Source organism: Pezoporus flaviventris, unplaced genomic scaffold, assembly GCF_033815535.1.
Source record: "Pezoporus flaviventris isolate CSIRO_AGI_PZ_B2104156 unplaced genomic scaffold, CSIRO_AGI_Pfla_v1 ptg000132l, whole genome shotgun sequence".
NCBI classification, from domain to species: domain Eukaryota; kingdom Metazoa; phylum Chordata; class Aves; order Psittaciformes; family Psittacidae; genus Pezoporus; species Pezoporus flaviventris.
Window position 1 is genome coordinate 1,629,251 of NW_026892680.1, and position 20,506 is coordinate 1,649,756.

Here is a 20,506-nt window from a genome sequence, read left to right on the forward strand (position 1 = left end):
TGTTGACTTTTCCTGTGACTGCAGTATGTGGGAAAGGCAGAAACCACAGAAATTCGATGGCTCTATAACCAAAGAGTTGGCATTTAGGTATGGGAAGCTACTTCTCTTGCACTATGAGAAGGCTCTTGAATGGATTTTAAGCATTCCCTAATGGGGTACAATTAAATCTTCTCGAGTACATTTGTGAATGGGATTATTTGTTTTTCACTCAGCCTGTTCAAAGCCTTCAGCAACCTATTGGAGAAGGCCTTGCATTTACTCTCCTGGAAAACTGGAGAGGTTTTCTTCCCCTTTACCTCTTTAAAAGGAGCAGTTATATATTTTCAGGTTTTTTGGAGGTGAAGTTCCCCTCCCCTCCCCCCCCCCCCCCCCCCAAAAAATGAAGTCTTCATGTTCCAAAAGATCTTACCTTATGTATCCTTAACCAAAGACAACGGGTATTTGGGGGTGAAGAAGTTTCCATAATGCGTGTTTTAGGGCAGCTATCATGTGAAAAGCTTGTTTTAGTGTGACACTGATGAAAGGACATAATATAAATGTCTCACAACTTCTTCCTTGCAGGTTAGAATTAAACCCCCATATTTCCACCTCACACAGTTGTCTTATTTATGAAAGTAATGAATTCTGTAATGGCTAGTTGGTGCTGCAGTCGATGAGCGATTATGGTTTTGCTGGTTCATTTCAAGACACTTAGCTGCTTTCTTATTATTTTCAATGGATATTGAGTGGAAACAGCAAAGCTGCAGCTTCCTCTGGTAAATGTGTGGAGTTTGAGATGGGAGCAGCACGTAGCTCTGAAGTTGGAGAAACGGAGCTGATCCGTTTGTGAAGCGGAGAACCTTTCGGGATCCGAAGTTGCTGCTGAACAGGTTGGACAGATGGCGTTTTTCAGGCACCTCCACCAAAATCTGAGCCTCCCCTCTGTGTCTTCTCTGGTGGACACGCTCAGCAGTGCTGTGGATGATCTGACCAGCGCTGTGGGAGAGGTCGGCTACAGTGTAGCCGATTCGGTAACAGAGCAAGTGACAAACATGCTGAATGGCCTTCGTGCAGAAGGTGACAGCTCCAGAGCGCAGAACGATAAACCTGTGGAAGGCAGAGAGGAACATACACCATCATTAACTCAGGAAAGTCATGTGAAAGCGAAGAGAGGTACTGCAGAGCACAAAGAGACTCATTATTGTAATTCATTAGGTCCTGTACAAAAAGGTACAGGTCAGGATGGAGTATCTGACCGTGGCACGGACAAAAACCAGCGCGAGTCAAAAGGCACAGATAGCGATAATCGTTTAAGTGATACCGAAGTCACTCAGGATTTGAAGACTGCAGGAGGACCTTTTAAAAGGGAAGCGGTAGGAGGAAAGGAGTGTTTTGTAAATGATAAGTACTTAAAGGATAATAACCTGAAAAGCAATCAGTTTACTACGGAACAACCCATTGAGGAACAAGGTAATTCCCTACGTGCAGCACCAGGTAATTCTCAGAATCACTTGAACAGAAAAGTCAAAGCACGGTCACCTGGAGCAGATGCTGAGGCTTCTGACAAAGTGCACGCTATGAATGTTCCACAGGATTCAGAAACAAAACTTGACGTACAGAAGCCGCAATCAGCAGACTCCAGCTTGACGAAGATGCACGATGAGCACCCCAGTGGCATTAATGAAGTCAAAGGAAAGAAATCTGAAGCCTTTTTGGGTAGAAAAGGAAAATCCCTGTCGAAGGGTGAACATGGTGTGGGAACCCCAATTGCAGAAGTGGGTCAAAAGAAAAACTCAAAGAAATCAGGCAGAGAGCTGTGTAATAAGAAGACAGCAGGAAAAGGTGAGGAGCCCGTCAGCAAACTGCATTCTTCAGCCTTTCCTGAAACTTCTGATACTTGCTACTTTCTTCCCCTGCTTCACACATCTAATAATAGTGCTTCCTGTGGATGAATGCAGGCTCTTTCGTCAGGACTTCTTTCTCTAATTATATTGCTATTTCTTGGAAGTTCACTACTTTTTAAAGTATGATTTAAGGGAGCTGGTTAATAAATGCCTTTCCTATGTTCTAACTCTTCTACATGCAGTTTTTCTCACTTTCTCTGCAGTGCCTCGTGTGGTTTCTTGTGAAAACTAAGGATTAATACTGGAAATGAGCACTTGTTCTGTGAAAGTGGGTTTCATGTTGTGTATTTTAAAAGCATTGCAAAAGAAAGAACTTCTGTTGCATGGACGTTGTGGTAGATGTGCAGAATGTATTTTGGGGATATGCAAGGTAATGATTCCAAGACACAAAACTCCGTGAGAAGAGGCAATTAAGTGATTTTAAGTATAGAAAGAATGGAATGAGGCTTGTCTTAAAGTTGCAGTCTTGCACAGAAAACCCGTGTGTTGTCGATATGGATGCTGTGCGCGCTGGCTTCAGCATCCAGTCTTAAACAGTACGACAATGGAATTGCAGTAGTAGTTTGTAAGTAACAAGTACAACCTTGCATTTTTACACAGTCGTTGTGCAGGCCATGCAGTGAAGGTTTAGAAAGCAGCACAGGCTTTTCCAGCGATGCTGTCTCTGTAGAGGAATAACTGTTTTTGTAATACAAAGGGGGTTTTAATTTGATTTAAGAGGTGGTTTCTGTGTTTGTGTGATAAACTGGGATCTGATCTGTTATTTCTTCATGTAATACATTATTTGTGAAGTATGTTTTTTTCCTTGTGTGGTTCAGAAACCGGGGGTTGGACTAAATGACCTTGAAGGTCCCTTCCAATCCAAGATATTCTATGATTCTATATTCTCTTATAAAAAATGGCGTTTGGCATCCCATAATAAGCAAACGAATAGCTTTCAGTAGGTTAATAATTACCTACGACCTGCGTTAGCCAAGTAAAGGGAAGGTTTTACCAGCACCACGAGTTCTCTTAGGCAAGTTTCCAGCTAAGATGACAAACTCAAAAGGCAAGTGGGGAGGTGTAAAACCCTGAGGGTTTTTTTAGTCTGCAGGGAGCTGTTTTTCCCTAAGAGACAGATTTATATTGTTCGTTTCAAACCTGCTTGCATGGGTAGCTTGTGTTTTAGCTTTACTTGGTGTGATATTTTCAGTAAGTGATCAGCGAAACTGAACGTGCTTTGTAGTCATCCATGCAATGGGAAGAACCATATCGGTTATGCTTGAATTCAAGTTGAAAGATGTAGCTGCTCTGTTAAGTCACCAGTTTTCCTATAAAGACTAAATCAGGATTACAAACACATTGCCTGCGGAACTGGTAGCACCATCTGCAGTTGAGGTTTCCTGACGCTTTCCGTTTCAAGACTGTCTTTTCAGTTCCCTGAAACTATTTGCCAAACTCGAAACGCTTGGGATGAAATTTGGCATGCTTTCTGTCTGAGAGCCTTTCGGTGGCGGAGTTTTTTGTTTGTAAATCTGTTTCCAGGAGTAGACTATGGGATAGACATGCTGGTTATCAGTGTAAGAAGTAAGTAGCTTTCACGTCTGCTTCACTAAGATGCTGTGGCACCTTTGTATATTGGAATATGTACTTGAAATGCGGGAGAGCGCTTTTCCCGTGTCAGAGATGCCCATGCTCTCCTGTGGAACAAAATGTTCGACCAAGCTGTAAATCTTTGGAAACGTTGCTGTTTGAAAAGGCAGAGTAAACGCTCGTTATAATTTGCTGATTATGTTCACTAGCTGTTCCATTGGCACTCATATGCATCACTGTAGGAGCGGAAGAACAGAGTCAAGTCTTCTCCTGCTTTATGATACTTAGGTCCTGTTCAGACTTCCAGTGTCCTTTAGTAGGGTTGAGAATAAACATGACTTACGTGAGGACAGAAACTTCCTGAACGAATGTGACCTGATGCAAGTGGTAGACTGGGATTTGACGTAGGCTGAGTGACAGCTAGGAAGAGAGCTGATAACATTATCTGGAGGTGGAGGGACTAAGGGTGAAGGACTAAGGTTACACGAGTAGCTGGTTTAGGTGCAAGTAATAGAATCTGTGAATGAATAGACAAGGAGAATAAAGAGGAAATCCCCATAAGAGACCTAAAGTGGATGCTTGGAGCAGGAGCCTGGACTATGGGGCAAGGAGACACGAATTTAGGATAAGGTTCTACTCAGATAAATGTGATTTTTCAGAACATGTCTTACCTAAGCTTGCAGCATAGGCTTTTCTTTGTGAGTGCAGGGGAGAAATAAAGCTCAATGGGAAGCGGTTTTACTCTTCTCTAGAGGCTTCCCTGAAAGTGGGAAGGATCTCTGTAGTAGGAAGAGGCAAACCCTTAACTAGACGGCTGCCCGAGGTTAAGTTACTTAAATTTTAAATGGCTGAATTATGGACAAGCTGAATTCCTCCTTTACTTCAAATAGCCGAGCAGAGGAGTGAGACTGACTGGGCACGAAGGAGGAGACTAATGGGAGGGGAAATGCAGAACTGGAGCTAAGGACAGGGAGGGGACAGGTGGCATAAAAGCAGGGAGTGGAGAAGGGGTTGAGCATGGCTGGATAACGTATTTGACAATATTCCCTTGCAGAATTAGGAGCTGAAACCCAGCATTATTGGCCTCTCAGAGCTCTGCTGGTAACAGAAATCCATTGACAAATCTTATAGTTGCAGAGGTTGGCTTTCAGGGTAGTGGTAATGCTGACCTTTAGCGCGTTTACAGGAACTTGCTTTCATTCCTCTTAGTGTTCGAGATGTACAAAACCTCTGCGTGGCATGTTAAAATCGGAGAGCATCTGTCTGAGGTGTGGAAAAGGGAGGAGGAAACTTTCCTTTTACAGGAATAAAGCTGCAGCTGAGTCTTTGACTTGTGGGAGGAAGTCATGCTGGAGATGTAGCTGGAGAAAGTTGGCAGCAGGAGCGGGCATTATGGAACGGGTATCAAAGAATTAATGAGATAGATCCCTCTGTGTAATTTTTGCTGTTGCCAGATGTCTGCAATGAGAATCTTCATTAATGTCAGTTATGGAACAAGTGGCTGTTTATTGTAAGTTAAATAATATCGTGCATGAAAACATCCTTCATGAGCATTTTCCCATTTGTTACTGTGAGTTTAAGCACTACTGACACAAATATCCTAAGATGACTTTGTTGTAGGCTTCTCGTTGTCAATCGGTTTCGTTTCTATGTTGCATGCTGGCAGCAAAAATCAGCTGGGAATGGAGGATCGGGAGCTGCCTTTTTGATACGTTAGATATCCAAATGTAATGTTGGGTAGTGTTGGATTTCCTTTACGTAAAGTATTTTAAGCTTTTTCTTACTTAATGAAGGTCTTCAAGAACTTGAGTGTGTGCTGCCTTATGTAAATTGATCCATTTTCTCTTGAATAAGTTTTAGAATGGTTTTTTGGGGGCTTAATGAATTTTCAGTTGTTCTAGGAAAAAATAGCTCTCACCAATTACAGAATCACATAATACTTGTAATTACAACAAGATGATCTTTAAAAAATATTAGAGAAATTTTAATTGAAATAGCGTAAATATCTTCAATTATAACCTTTGATGGTTATTTTCTTGTATTCTGTTTTGAGCTGTAGTCGATTTGCTTTATTTTATTCAAACAGACAACTCTTATATGAGTAAAGACCAGCATGGTTCATCATCTGAGAGTGAAGATGAAGCACTGGGTAAATATCATGAGGCCTTGTCTAGAACCCAGAGTTCCAGGCTGCCAGTGGTGGATGGCAGACAGCAAAAAAACTATGTATGGGAAACCAGACAAAAATATAGTCCCCTGTCCGCAGAATATGATGGATACAGTAGTGAAGCCTCAATAGATGAAGGTAAGAGTGATTTAAAAGCATTCCTTTTATTCCAAATTTCAGAATGATGTTCTGGATAAGTAAGTCACGTACAGCTTGACTTGTAAATGGTCAACGTCTGTAAGAAATATCCAGATACCTTTTATATTTGTGCATGCTCAAGACAAAGAAAAGAATGGCAGAGACTTGTGCACATTCATGCAAGTGATGCGGTACCTTGTTATATGAAGTTTTGTGCATTTTATCATCAGTAATTCTGTTTTGGGGGGAATTTAAAGCCGTTTTGGTTTAGGAAGGCAATACGGCAACTCTTGATGAATTCTGTGGTATTATAAATACAAAGGCAACCTGTTACTCATCTCTTGATAAGCTGTCATCTCAGCAGAGTAACTGGAATTGGTTATTGGTTACAGTGCATATGGTCTTTGCAGTGTGCATTACTGAAATGTTCTCTATCTTTTCTTCTTTTGAAATCGCAGGAAGAAATTATCACAAATAGTAGATGAATATCTTTTTTCCATGGCATTAATAACTCTGGCTGTTTCCTTTGTGGTATATGTTTCTTGATTTTAAGTTAGGGTGACAATCTGATATAGAGGTGGAGAATTCTGCTGTCGGTATTGTGTCAATATGCTTTCTGTGCTTGAAAATACGCGAGAACTGTGTCTATGGCCATTTTCTAGGTTGAAAAGTGAGCTTTTGTTACATAAAAGAATCTGATATAGATGCTATGTTATAGTAAGATATTTGTTGGTCTCCTTTTAATATGTTAAAATGCAAAGGTTTTTTACTAATTGATATTTTCATGTAACGTGATACACGTAATCCTTAGATATCTGTCCTCAAATGTTCTACACAGCCCGGAAGTGCTCGCAAATGTCCGAGTTTCTATTATGTGATGTAATTGAATCATATAAAAGTCTGTTTGCCACTGACATTTGAAATCAGTGCATGCTCATTCACGCTTCCAAGTTAAGACTCAAAGGATGTGAAAGCCATGATTGAAGTAAGTTGCAGAGTCAGGGGATTATTTCCTGATCATCAGAAATACTGGTTCTTTCATTTGCTGTGATCTGGTAGGAAGGCATGGGAGTCTGAGTTCCAGCAAATAGGGAAGGAGATGCAGAAGTGGGAGCAGGTGGTAAGATCTGATCCTGGGACGCTGTGATGGACCAGGACGGCAAGGAAGAGGGATAGCGAAAGTATCATGTTTGGGTTTTATATCTACTGAGAATACTAATAGGAAAGATACTAATTTTTCTGTGGCTTATGTCGTGGCTCAGAAAGAATGGTGATGTGTATTAACAGGAGATGGAAGACTCAACTGTATTTATTAGCAAATAATAACCAGATTGAAATGATACAAGAAGAGTACTTTCAGATACCCAGAACTGCGTATTTGTCTCTTTGCAGACTGTTGAGGCTGGCTGTTGAAATAGTCACAGAACAATTCCACGGTGGAAGGAACATGTAATATTCCTCTTTCTATTCCACAATTGCTCAGGTTTATTTTTTTTCCCCTACCTAGTTCATCATTTCAGGGAAAGGTTCCCAGTTCACCTGAGCTTTTTACTACGAGATACAAGCTCCAGAGCTATTGTGGTAGCCTGTATCCAGGTTTTTGGTTTGTTTTCATCATTTTCTTCCTTAGCATCCTCTCAGAAAATCAGAATTCATCGGTGATGACTTTCATCCTCTTCTGGGGAATTGGTGACATGTTTTAGTGGTGGACTTGGCAGTCCTAGGGTAAAGGTTGGACTTGATGATCTTTAAGGTCTTTTCCAACCTGCTTGAGCCTACGATTCTATGAGAACTCCAGTCTGCAAATCTTACAAGACCCTACTTGCAGCACTGTGTGCAGTTCTGGTATCAACTTAAGAAGGGCATGGAGCTCCTGGAGCAAGTCCAGAGGAGGCCACAAGGATGCTCAGGGGCTGCAGCACCTCCCATACAGAGACAGGCTGAGAACACTGGGGCTGTTCAGCCTGGAGAAGAGAAGCTGTGTGGAGACCTCAGAGCAGCTTCCAGGGTCTGAAGGGGGCTACAAGGATGCTGGGGAGGGACTCTTCATCAGGGACTGCAGTAACGGGACAAGGGGTGATGGGCTCGGACTGAAACAAGGCAAGTTCAGGTTAGATCTAAGGCAGAAGCTCTTCCCTGTGAGGGTGCTGAGGCGCTGGCACAGGGTGCCCAGGGAAGCTGTGGCTGCCCCATCCCTGGCGGTGTTCAAGGCCAGGTTGGATGGGGCATTGGGCAACATGCTCTAGTGGAAGGTGTTAAGTCAGTTATGCCTCATTTAAATTGATGATCTTAAGGTCTAGAACTGGATGATCTTAAGGTCCTTTCCAACCCAAACCATTCTATTATTCTATGTCATAGTTAGAATCCAAGACAAAAGGACCCTGATGTCAAGTCCAGGTATTGCATCGGGAAAGTTACAACTGTTTCCCTTCTCCTCCTCTTTCATTTTGTCTTGTATTGCTAAAGATATCTGCTGCCAGCTGCTATCCCTTCTCAACGCTCTTTCCATTCAGGAAGCTGGCTGGATGTTAAACCCATTTTTATGTATGCACACACACATATTCACTCTAAAATTAGTATGCAAATTAAATTTAGTATAATGAGAGAACATTCAGGGTTTGGAGAAAAGAAACCTTGCAAAGCAAAAACCATCAAAACATTCTAACTTAGAAACTTGTAAATTTTTAACCACATGCTTCTGCTTGCAAAACGCTTTATGAAGGTCAGTATTTTGCTTTTCCTGCCGCTTGCGAGAGCTTTTTCTTCCCATGTTTTACAAGGAGTGGAGAATCGGCAATGCTATTTGATAGCCTGCAGTCATTCTGCAGAATGCTTGCAAATCAGAGCACTGATTTAGTCTCATGTTTGTAATCCATTAATCTCAACAAAATTATGTCCAATGCGATTAAGGGGAGTTTGGTTGTCTTGGCTGCGGAAGCAGATGAGCAGCCTAGTATTTGTCACTCCTCAGTGACCTGAAGGTGGCACACTAGAATAATTAGTGCTAGTACTCTTTATGTTCCTAAATGATTTCAAACAGGAAAGAGGGAGTCTTTACACAATGGTAAAAATGTGTTAGAATAGAGGGAAAGGCGGAGTATGCCTTGTTATGTTATAACCGTTACAAAGGGAAAGCTGCCCAAACCAGAACTGTGATGAAAAGGGAAGGTGGAAACCGTGTGAAGGAAACCTGCAGTCAGAACTAAATGAGGGACTGGCTGTCACTACCAAACAGTCCACCTATGTTCAGAAAAAGAGTTCACTCAACAACTGAGGTTAAAAAGCTCTGATTCCAAAGGGAGAGCATCAACGCTATAGGTGTTTCCTAGGTGTAATTTTAAAACTCGAAGCTCCTTGAAGTTGCAGATAAAACCTGTAGAAGACTTGATGCCATAGGAATCCTGAGATCTTTCATGGCATACTTGCCTTTATGACTGCTGAATTCTTTTTATAGGAAGTGTAAAGGCAAATGATAGAACCATTTCTTAGTCCTCTGTAGAGGAGGGGGAGCAAACTGTATTCCTCTGCACTTATTTCAGCTAAGAAACAATTGACAATACTTGTGACTTTGTGTGCTTCTATTTCCTCATATGCTTTAGCGTTTCTACTTCCAAGACTTAAACGCTGCAGCTGTACTTCCCACTTAAGGCACTGATCAGTCCCAATGGTGAGCAGGGCTTGACAGCGTTACAGTGAAGCGATGAGAGGGCAGAATTCACTTTTGTCCATCTCTGTTTCCCCCCCGCTCACTGCTAGTCAATCAGCCTCTGATGGTACCACTAAGACTTCCACCAGAGGCAGAGTAATATGACTTCATTTCCAGAAAGAGCTATGTTATTTTGTCCCCAATCTCTATCGCACGCTGTATCTTGCAACAATGTGCTGCGTTTTCAAAGGAGCCAGTGAGCAGTTTTACTAATAACTGTTTACCCTGCGCTTCTGTCTTCACCCTTTAAACCCGCTTGTTCAGTGTCTGCACTTAACAGTGCACGCGTACAATTCAAGGAGACAAAAACACCATCTTGCCTTCATTAATACCCCCTGTAAGCTTTACTTGCGTTGCTAAAAACATGTAGATTCATGTTTGCAGTGCTAAGACCATAAAAATGTCTGATCGTATGATTTCAAGGTTCAATTGTTATCAATTACATAATTAGTTTATTACGTCTATTTTCTGGCTGCATGCCTCTCAAAATGTTTCATTCTGAAGCCTGATAATGTGTGTGGTATGTTTTCACATCGTTCTTTTCTCCTCTAGATGGCCATAGTAATCTTCCTTTTCAGCATCTTTATATAGAACTGGCATCGCTTTTTGCAAGATGGTTTTTGTAGTTAAATGAAGAAAGCAGTACCCTTTGTGGGGTTTGTTGGTAGGTTTGGGTGGTGGAATGTACTAGTAGCACTTTACTTCACCCTAAGAAATTTCGAGTGTTAAATTTTGGTTCACAAATAGCTGCTTATAACCCCTGTCTGATCCACTTGATATAACTTCAGCAGTGAGCCCCTCATGGGCAGGTGTAATTCCAGAGTGTCTCTAAAGGAGAAGCTGCATCGTTAGAAAAACGCGATGATGACAAGCGAACCTGTCTCCTACACCATTTTTACACCTGAAATTTCCAATTCTTGCACAAATGACCCAAAACTGTCAATGACGGCAAAGAGAAAAATGTATAACTATAGTATTTCTTGGTATCTCTGTGTGGAATTAAGTCAGTATCTATGCTCAGACCCAGACTTCTAGGTTCAGCTCAATGTTTGAAATCTTATTTAATGCAATAATATCCTTTGTGTTGTCTCTCGTGTTATCCAGTAACGTATGGATACTTCCTGATGTCTTTATTCCTTTCCCCTGGCACATACCCTGACAAAACTTCCTTTTCATTTTTATAGTGTGCATCCTACTTCTTCTGTTAATTCTGTACCATTTCAAAGGCTATTATTACCTTGTTGAGTACGTCGTGTTGCCTTTATGTGCTCCAGTTATTTATAATAATTTGGAAAAGGGCATTAATATAGGCTCTGATATTACACATCTGTTTCAGAAAATGAAGAACAAAAATCGGGGAAAACCCCCGCAAAAATAAAGCCATGATTCTGCCAACAAAGAGATTGAAACTGATCTAAATAAGGAAGTGTACAGCCTTTAAATTGAAAATCAGCATTTTTCATTGGGCTGTGGTAATTGGAAGTATTATTTCGCATCTGTGTTGTTGTGATCATGCCTTCTTAATAACTTCAGATTCCAAAGAGATGCACAATGCGATGTTAAACCGGCCTCTCTGTCTCTCTTGAGGTTTAAAAACCTCAGGCATTATACAGGCAAGTCGCTGTGGTTTTGTTACCTCGGAAAGCTTCATAGTAAAGGACAACGTAGCTTCTTTAAGGAAGCAGCCCCTTAAATTCCTAAAAATGGAAATGTTTCCGTTTGGGAACGTTGGGGTAAATACATTGAAATTAGGCTTTGCAGGCTGATGTCAAAAGCCGTAGGTGGTTCTCTGCTTTTGAAATCAAGATTCTCTGAATCCCCTGGGAAAAGAAAGGTAGGACTGGGGAATAAAACAGTCTGCACTTCCATGGCTAATACGTGGTTTTCTTAAAGCATGGCTTGGCCTTGTCACTTCTTCGACAAGTGTGCCAAATTCCACACGAGGAAGCAAGCAAGGGGGATTGTTCCCAATTCTGAGGCAAAGTAAGTGACATCATGGTGGATAAAGGTAGTAAGCTTGCTTGCTTGCCATTTTTTAAAGTACTTAGTGTACTTTATTTAGGTTTAGTTTACCAGCTCAATACAACCCCAGCTTCCATCTCTAGCCTATTTTACAGTCTTTCTGTAACTCCTCAATTGATGAAGCCCCATGGCTGAAGATGTGTTTGTTCAGAGGCTCTATTTCTGAGGTTGGCCCAAGCGCCTTACATTTCACAAGGTTTTTTGGAAACATATGGAAGCACTAAAAGACTGCAGTGAGAAAACATAAGTTGTCTTAAATGAGAATCTGCTGCTCGAGCAGGCATATGCTACTGGATTTTATCCATCTTTTCCATATTGTGAAGGTAGAGTATGATGTTATTTTTGTAGTTTATCTTCTCCGCTTTTATTCTTCTCTAGGCTTTCGGCACTTTATGTTGATGTGTCTGTTGGACATATGTTTGCCTTGCTCCTCCGTGTCAGTCTTTGCACGTGAAGGCGACTGTTCTTCTGGAATCTCTTGGAGCTGATTCTTTATGCAGCTTTTTTTGCCTTTCCTTTCTCTCTGGGTAGTTTTCATCTCTTCACTGAACTCCTGGAGACATACCCCAAAATTTTCTTTCAGTATCTTCCCAACATATACACCAAAAGCTCTTCCATGAGCACCTCAAAACTGGCACAAGTGAAGCTCCCCAGTTCGTTAAAGCAACCTGGGGCAGTTTTCCTCAGTCAATATCTTCTGTAAAGCAGGGTAAGTCTGCTTCTTCAGACTTACCAAGGTAAGGTGAAAGCCACTGGACAGGAAGAATGGATTACTCAGCAAATCCCTTGATATCCGTGTGTTGTCCAGTTTACTTTCTCTCATTATTCCCTGCATATAAGCAGACCTGTTTTCAAGCCATATGTGAGTGAAAGCTTACTGTTTCAAAACTGTAGAGTGAGTGCCTCTGTACGGGTGTATCGTGTTCAGCAAAATAGGTCCACAAAGTTCTCTCAGAGTTGGTCTATCTACCTGTTCATTTCAGATGCAAAGGATTGCAGGCATAGAAGATGTGGGATAAGAACTCTGAACCAGGATGCAGACTGGAAGACTCAATACTAGATCATAACTATTTTTTCTCTTTTTCCTCTAATGTGCTTTAAAGAAAGGAGTTAGAAATACAGTGGAAATGAGTGCTTAGGAAGAAGGGAGCCACCCGTTTTTCTCTGATGTGTCTTTTATCACATTACCTGTGAGATTTCTCTGGTATAATACCTATTGGAACAAAAATGCTCTTTTTGGCCTGCAGTTTTGGATGGACCCAGGTCTCACATGGTACTTTCATCAAGATACTTCGAGAGGGTCTTCGGTAAAGATGCTTTAAAACAAATCTGAAGTTATCTTCAGAGCAGTGCTTCCTAAGCATTTCAGAGTGTGTTTTGAAGGCTGAGTCATGTTACAGGTACAAAATATTTCAGATCTTCGTGGATACATGAATATCCATGATATAGATGATATATGAATATCCATTATCTGATATATGAATATCCATGAGATATATATGAGTATATATAATACTCCATTATCTTCCAGCTGATAATACTTGTGTACTATCGATAGCCTTCTTGATGCACTTATATTTAGAGATTTTGGGGAGAGAAAAAAGGTTGGGTTTTTTTATGACAATATTTCAGTAGTGGAGCCAGCTTCCTTATGCTTGGTTCCTATCATGAAGGCATCTACCCTTGACACTTTTTATTCAAAGAGTAATCCAAAACCCTCACGTGGTAGCGGAGAGAGTGCAATGATGCGATACTGATCTCTGATTATGCGTATGCCTGCCTCCTATGTTCTTAACCTGCATGAATGGCAGGCAAGCATAGTGTTTAGAAAGCCTGGATACCTGGAACGGGCAGAATTCTCAAATAGGGGTAGAAAGTACGTATATATGCTTGTTTCTTGAGGAATGTTACAGAGGTGGCAAGACCTAAACCTGGGATTCAAATGCAAAGGAGATCTGCATCCGAGTTGAAACACAGTTTGGAAGAGAATGGGTTTACATGGGGAAGTTGAGTCTAAAAGCCAGATAGATGATGTCAAAGTTGTGCACAATCTTGTCAACTGAAGGAAGCCCGAGAAAGTGCTTGGTAGAATGGATAATTCGGAAGTCACGGACTTACTCCATGATTAGCAGCAAAGATGCTGGAAAAAGGTGTTGTTAAAGCATGCATGTCTTGTAATGCTGAGAGAAGGAAACTGGTAACTAAGTCCAAGTCAGTAGTGATGCTAAGATTTTCAACAGGAGAATTCCTTTTCCAGCCGGGCCAACTCCAGAGGGGAGGAAAAACTGTCCTCCAGTGGGAAAGAGATTTTTTCTTCCTGATGTGCGCAAGTGAGCAAAGCAATGTCACAAATCAGGTTCCTCCTGCCAGCATTTTGAAGTCTTTGAAGAGATACCCTTTGCATTGATGTGAAGGCTTTGAAGAAAGTCACCCTTAGCAATGCGATGCCTCTGAAGCGATGTAAATCATACATTAATAATTGCAGGAAAGTTTCCGTTTTATTGTAAACATGCTATTTCAGGAAGTCTCTCCTCTATCTGAATCTGGAGTTTATGAAAGGATCAAGGTCTGTCATTAAGTAGGAAAGGTTCGCATAGGTGTTTGTGGCTGAAATAGTTCCTTGTGGCATTGTATTTGATACAGATGTTATGTAGATGTTACATAGAACATCTACCTAACTGATTTTTTTTATATGAACACAAGATATGGTACTGAATGAACAGAAAAGATCGTTTCCTTGATGAACCTGCTACTTCTGCTGATTCTGAATGCTCACATTGAAAACTGGCCATTTCTTGTACTAGTAGATCTAAAAACTATGAGGTATAGGCATTCTTTTTCTTTATATTATGGTCTAATGTAGTGATATAAGGGAGCAGTTTCTTTCATCTTTATACATGTGCACCCTGAGACATGACTTGTTTTGAAACATTCCCACAGAATAGACAAAAGAAGGTAGTTTTTGTTCATCTTAACCCTAATGGCAGAGATCCCATGGCTCTCTCATGGCTGGAGTGACTGAGGAACAGGATTGAACAGTAGACTGGAAACCTCTGGGTAGACATTTACTAGGTGCATTGAAAAAGAAGAATTTTACCCTGCATAGACCCAGTACTCACCTGCTGCTTGGTCAGCAAAATGGAGTGGTACTTGATATGTAAATGAGAATTACAGACATGATTATAACTTTCCATAGCAATATTACAGAAGAACAGTTGATCAGTTCTTCCTCCATAGTACCCGTGGATAACTGGATAGTTCTTGTCACCTTTCAAGGTTCAAGTCAAAAGATCTTTAACTCTAGAGACTAACGTTTGTCTCTCGGTTGTGCTTTTTTCCCCTAGGTTGAAGAGCAGTTACCATTAGCACTGTTTTTTATCATCTGATCACATTCCATTTCAACCATCTCTTTGGTTGGTCGTAGTAATTGTAGATTATTTTCCTTATGCATATGTATCAATGTCATAGGCACACTGTAACTCGTAGCATAAGTATTCTCTTGGAGTTATTTAATGAATATTCTGTCCTTGTAGAAGATGAACAATGTTGTAGCTAATAACGGGTTATTTTATTGTTAGGATGACTATTTTCAGAGCTGCTTTAATTGTGTATAGTATTTATGGGGACTGTATCATAGCCGAGTAAACAACATGAACTTGTGTCTATAGCTTCTGTGGAGGCAAAGATCTGTCTTTATTTTCATTTTCTTATTCAAATCACTCTTACCTGCTACTTACAGCTCTTTTGTGTTATCAAGTTAGGGTAACTTTTAGGAATTACTGGGTATTTTCCTTGGGGGAAAGGGAAAGTGTGATCTCTTATATTGTCCAAGTTGATGTCCTTTTATTGTGTTCTTTTGGTTTGGGGTGTGTTGTGGGGGGGTGCTGGGGTGGGGTTTTGTTTCCAGTTATCTTTCCTCCGCTGTATTTACAAGTAAGCTGGAAATAGATCCTCAGTAGCGTAGTTGCCACGCTTCTGGTCATTTCAGGGTGGCTGAAGGTAATCTGTGCTTTGGTGGAATCATGGTCTCTGGAAAGCGCGCAGGAAAAATCATAGGGAAGATGATTCTAGGATGGAAATACTGATTCCGGTCCTTAGAGAGGAGCTGGCAGACGTGCTTAACCGGGGGTGTGATTTTGTGCGGAGTCACCTGGGCCCAATTCAATTACAGCTTGATCTTTGCATTTGTGAAGAGGCCGTCCTGCTACGTTGACCTTCCACAGCGCTTAATATTCTGCCAGCATGCGGGTTGATGTATATATTTGTACATGTAGCCTAAAAGAAAAACCCACCCAGCTTTCTGCTGCGGAAACCTTTGCACTCAGGCTTGTTGAATTGGTCTAAATTTTGTCCCTACGAGTGTTTTTGAGTTATTGTGCTTTTGTATTTGTTTTAATTTTTAAAGAAGATTTATGACAGTCCTTTGCAAATACATCAGTTTGTCAGATAAAGGTTAAAAATTAGATACGTTTTATTCACGTTAAAGTCACACCCAGCTTATTTAAAGGCAGCTTTGACTTAGAGTTGCAAGCCTGAGGATATTGATTTGAATTATGCATGACTGTCTGGTACGCAGTTCCATTAGCCTGCTGGATGGATAATGTAAACATGTTCAGAATGTTAAGTATCCTATATGAGCAGCAGGTTAAAAATAGAGCTGATAAGAGCATGTGTATCTGAAAAACCCAAATCTGGGAGAAGGGAACTACAAAAGGTTCATGTCTTCGAGAGGCTGGCTTCAGGTGTGATATTCTTTTCCTTGCAAATGCTCAGCCTGAACGAACGCAGCTCAGGTACACGACTTGACACGGTTGCTCGTGTTTGCTGCAGAGAGTTGACATCTGTACCACAAAACACACTTGGAACCGAAAGGTCGGAGCCAGCTCTGCCTCTGTCGGCTTAAAGAGAGACGCAGTGCCTATTCCTGTTTAAATTGGTTGAGATTAGAGGCATTAGAGTCGTATCTTCAGGGGATTTTGTTTACTTGATTTTGCTCAAACTTTCTGTGGCTTCCAGTATCTCACAGTTCCTGTGACTGTCATATCTCATCTGTTGTTTGCTTATCGCTGTATTTTAGCAGTCTGTGGGTTAGCAGTAGTACGTGTAGTGACTTCTGAAACCTGGGGTTTAAATCCTCAGCACTGAAACCCCCGTGTTGGTAGGATGTAAAACAGGGAGTGTCTTTGAAGCGTTTTGTCCAAGTTCCTGTGAATCTTTATAGGACAGTGCCAGCTATGCCACCGTTTGTTAAGAGTTATGATACGTCGAAGCTTTTCTGCTGCATATGTTACCTTTGTAGTAATTTAATGAGCTGAGTGAAAATCAGAAGTCTGGTACAGAAGTAGTCCTATGACAACTTGCAAGTAAATGTTCTTGAAAACGATGGCAGTGTTCAAGGCCAGGTTGGACAGAGCCTTGGGTGACATGGTCTACTGGAAGGTGTCCCTGCCCATGGCAGGGGGTTGCAACTGAGTGATCTTATGGTCCTTTCTAACCCAAACCAGCCTGGGATTCTCTGAAGCTGATTGTACTACTCTGATATATATGGGTCCTCTTTTCCTGTCAGAGCTTGGACCATGAATTGTACGTCCACACAGAATTTGGCCGATAGGTAACTCTTGAGTAGGTCTGGTGTAATCTAAAAAGCTGTTTCAAGTCGATGGTCATTTTCCCTTGTAGCTGCAGAGTCTGTTAAGAGCCCAGTGTCTCATGCTGTCCTTCAGAGAAACTCATCACCCTGTTTGACAATAGCTGTTACCTTTGAGTGTTTGCAGAACTAAATTCCTTTCGCTGGCAATGAGAACCGCTGCTCTGAATCACCTGCTTTTCCTGGTGCCTTTTCCTTCCTGTTAACAAGACGGGGCTGTAAAAGCAGAGAATCTCTGGAAATGAAACCAGTAGCTGTCCTCAGCGTTAAAGGCAGTCTTGTGGCCTCAAGAGATGTAGGGAACAACAGTGGCAATTTCCAGACAACTGGAGATTCCGTGAAGGAAGAACTTGAGAACCCTTTTTATGAAGGATGGTATCAATGGTGGTTGCTTAAAAAGTACTGGCTTGCACTTGGGTTGTCCTCAGAGAGGAATGCAGGATCTCTCGAGTGCTTTTGTGCACAGTGCAGATAATGCAGGGAGTATTGGACAGAGGGGAAATTATTGTACATGTAATGGCAAGACTACGGAGGCATTGTGTATATATCTCCAGTCTTCCAGATGCTCAGGGTTCTTTGCGAGTGGTTCCAATCTGGAACTATAGAATTAGTAATATATTGATAATACAGATGACTTGCATTAACAGCACAATGTAGCAGTTAATTCTGAGATCCTTGGCATTGATTTCTAGCTTCCAGTCACCTTTAAAAGAAATTTTCAGGGGGGAAGAGTTTAGTCCCAGTCAAACGTGCACAGTAAAAACATTTTATGGGCGGGTTTTTCATCCGCAGAACATGCATCATAACCCGAGACATTGCAAAGTTAAATTTAAAAGTTGAAAGAATCCCATTGCAGGAAATCCATACAAGCTTAAGACTGACACTGTTCAAAAAATGAAAGTACTTAATATATCTTTCGTTCATATGTGCTTATAGAAAACTGTCCAAAATGATAACGGGTATTTCATGTTAGTACAAGCAAGGGCAAGAGTCTGGGTTTTACGCTTCAGTGTTTCTGGTTCAGATACTATGCTGCATAATCTCTCTGTTTTAAAGCAGGCCTGACCTCAGTGGTCAACAAGTCGGGTAAGTTTTTTTTGTTGAGTGTTTTGCTGTAATTCTAAGAGAAGTTTAGATAAGTGAGGGGAAAAAAGGCCAGAACAGCATTTGCCTGCCTGCTTTTCTCTGGCTTGCTAGCTCTCAGTTGCCGTAATGGCACTTACTTGTGCAGCTGATGTCTTCAGTGATTTACTGCATTGAAAGTTTGGGGATGCTTCTGAATGAGTTTGGATCGAGTTCACGTTACAATAATTTATTGTTCCTTCTGGTTATTCCCCTTTACTTTTCCGACAGTAATTCAGATTATATTCATATCATCACTCGGGTTTTGAATCCCGTGTAAATTTTGCTGTCTGAGTGGGAGGGTCCTTTCTTTTTAAGAGGTCAGAAAACGGAAACATAATGGGAAAATCAGTTTAGTAACTGCCCTCTTCTTCACTGATTAGTGCAAATCATTCTCAGCTTTTGGAATGCAATTTGTGCTTGAAAACGTCCATAATAAATTGCTATAAAGAGGCTAAACAGTTTATGTTTAAGGGAGCTTTATTTACTCTACTTGTGTGTAATCTTGGAGTTGCATACAGTGTTTCCGCAGCTCCTGCCTGAAGCGTGTGCTGAAACTTGCTGTGTTTTACATCTCCAGTGGATATACCGGTCTAGGAATACTTAAACTCTCTCAACTCAAAGTATTAACAGCAAACTCAGAAGGATTCTGCGTGCTCCCATTTCCATTCGAGCGCTTTCAGGGTTGATCAGAGTAAATGGTTTTAATGTCTGCGTCTTTTCTCATCGTGTTTCCCTTGAGCAAAAGTACGAGGTTTCAGGTGGAAAAGAACCTGCTTGTTTGTTTCATTACCGAGGTTAGTATCTGGCATACCTCATTTTTAACCTTGTTTGGGGGGGGGGGGGGGGAGAGGAACACTTCAAGGGGTTAGATATTCATCTTGTATTGATGGCTCAGATTCCTACTGTGTCACTTTTCTGGTGTTTGATAAGGCACACAAAGCAGTTGTGGGAGAAAGCATATCACTTGTATCCATGGTAACTTGAAAGATACTTTGGAACTCAAAAGGATAGAATAAGCCAGAGTAATAGGTCTCATTATAAGGGCAAAATACATAAAAGGTTCAGGCATATGCTTTTAATTAGTTGCCAAAAATAGCTAGATTCAGAGATGATGCAATGAAACAATAACTTGTAGTGTTAGAAAGGAGCAGCGTTTGAAACCGAAAGATATGCTCAAGTGAAAAGCTTTTATGTTACCATCTTTGGGGTATTTGGTCCATGAATATGAATAGATTTGCTGTGGTTTCTTAATCATGCTTAGGACACGAGAGCACACACTGATGAAAGCCCAGTGCAAGTCTCATATGACTCCCAAGTTTCAGAAGTTCCATACTGATGTTAATTCTCGCGGCTGTGATGCAGCTTCTTATGAATAGCGTGTGCAAAGCATTCTCTTAATGTTTTATAAGTGCACTGCTGGCAAAAGCCATGTGAGGAGTGCTTCTAGGTGGGGATAACAAAAAAAAAGCAGTGAAAATGCAGATTAGTTTGAGATCAAAGATACTGTATTTTCCAGAGTAAGTCACTTTAATTAATTTTGAAATAGGAAATAAAGCAATGGGCAAAGTGTGAAAATGTAGTATGAAACCTGAATGGATAGACTAGAATTGAATCCTGGAGAAGGAAAATAGAACAGTGTGTGAAGTGCAGGGTTCAGGGTATTTGAATAACCATGTTAATAGAAGCACTTTAATACAGTGAATGATTTTAAAGTTTTCTATTTGAACAGCAGTGTTTGTAAGGAATCCATCTTGTATTGCAGTGCATTTCTCCACATTATTTCCTCTGTTGCTATAGAAACTAATTCGAGTGCAGCTGTGATCGCTTATCAAAATTCTAATGTTTCAATACCCATTTCTTATTTGGAGTTATTTAAATAGCCTTGTCTTACTTCGTATCAAAGGGCACATTTCATCACTGCCGAATTGTTGACTGGTCAAAACGTTACCGCAAAGCGATGGCAAATGCTGTGGGTTGGTTTCTTTCTGCCATCTAAGCAGCCTTGTTGTTCAAGTTTGACTAACAAGCAAATTAAGGCTTTTTCACTTGATAAATTACGAAGATCAATATTTGTTGTCTAACAGCAGCATTCTGTAATGGGTATTGCTTCCTCAGTGTATTCTTAATCGCGCTGAATATCACATATAACTGCCGTTGTTCCTGTTACGCATGGCCATGGGGGTGTGTTTGTATGTATATGTGTGTGTTCACATGTATGTCCATGTGCGCATTAACTATTGGTGGAG

General features: G+C 41.0%; 1 protein-coding gene across 7 annotated transcripts in view; it reads left to right on the forward strand.

Annotated features, from left to right (window-relative positions):
- The window catches only part of SYT14 (synaptotagmin 14), a 75,938-nt gene that overhangs the window by 24,306 nt on the left and 31,126 nt on the right, over positions 1-20,506 (forward strand). For 3 of the 7 annotated variants that reach the window (XM_061478802.1, XM_061478801.1, XM_061478803.1), the window contains exon 4: positions 5,542-5,760. The exons of 1 other annotated variant lie outside the window; for it this stretch is intronic. In XM_061478802.1, coding sequence (XP_061334786.1) covers positions 5,542-5,760 — 219 coding nt within the window. Of the gene's footprint in view, positions 1-561; positions 1,822-5,541; positions 5,761-20,506 lie in introns of those variants that run through there. 3 more of the 7 variants (XM_061478798.1, XM_061478800.1, XM_061478804.1) reach the window with 3 other exon arrangements.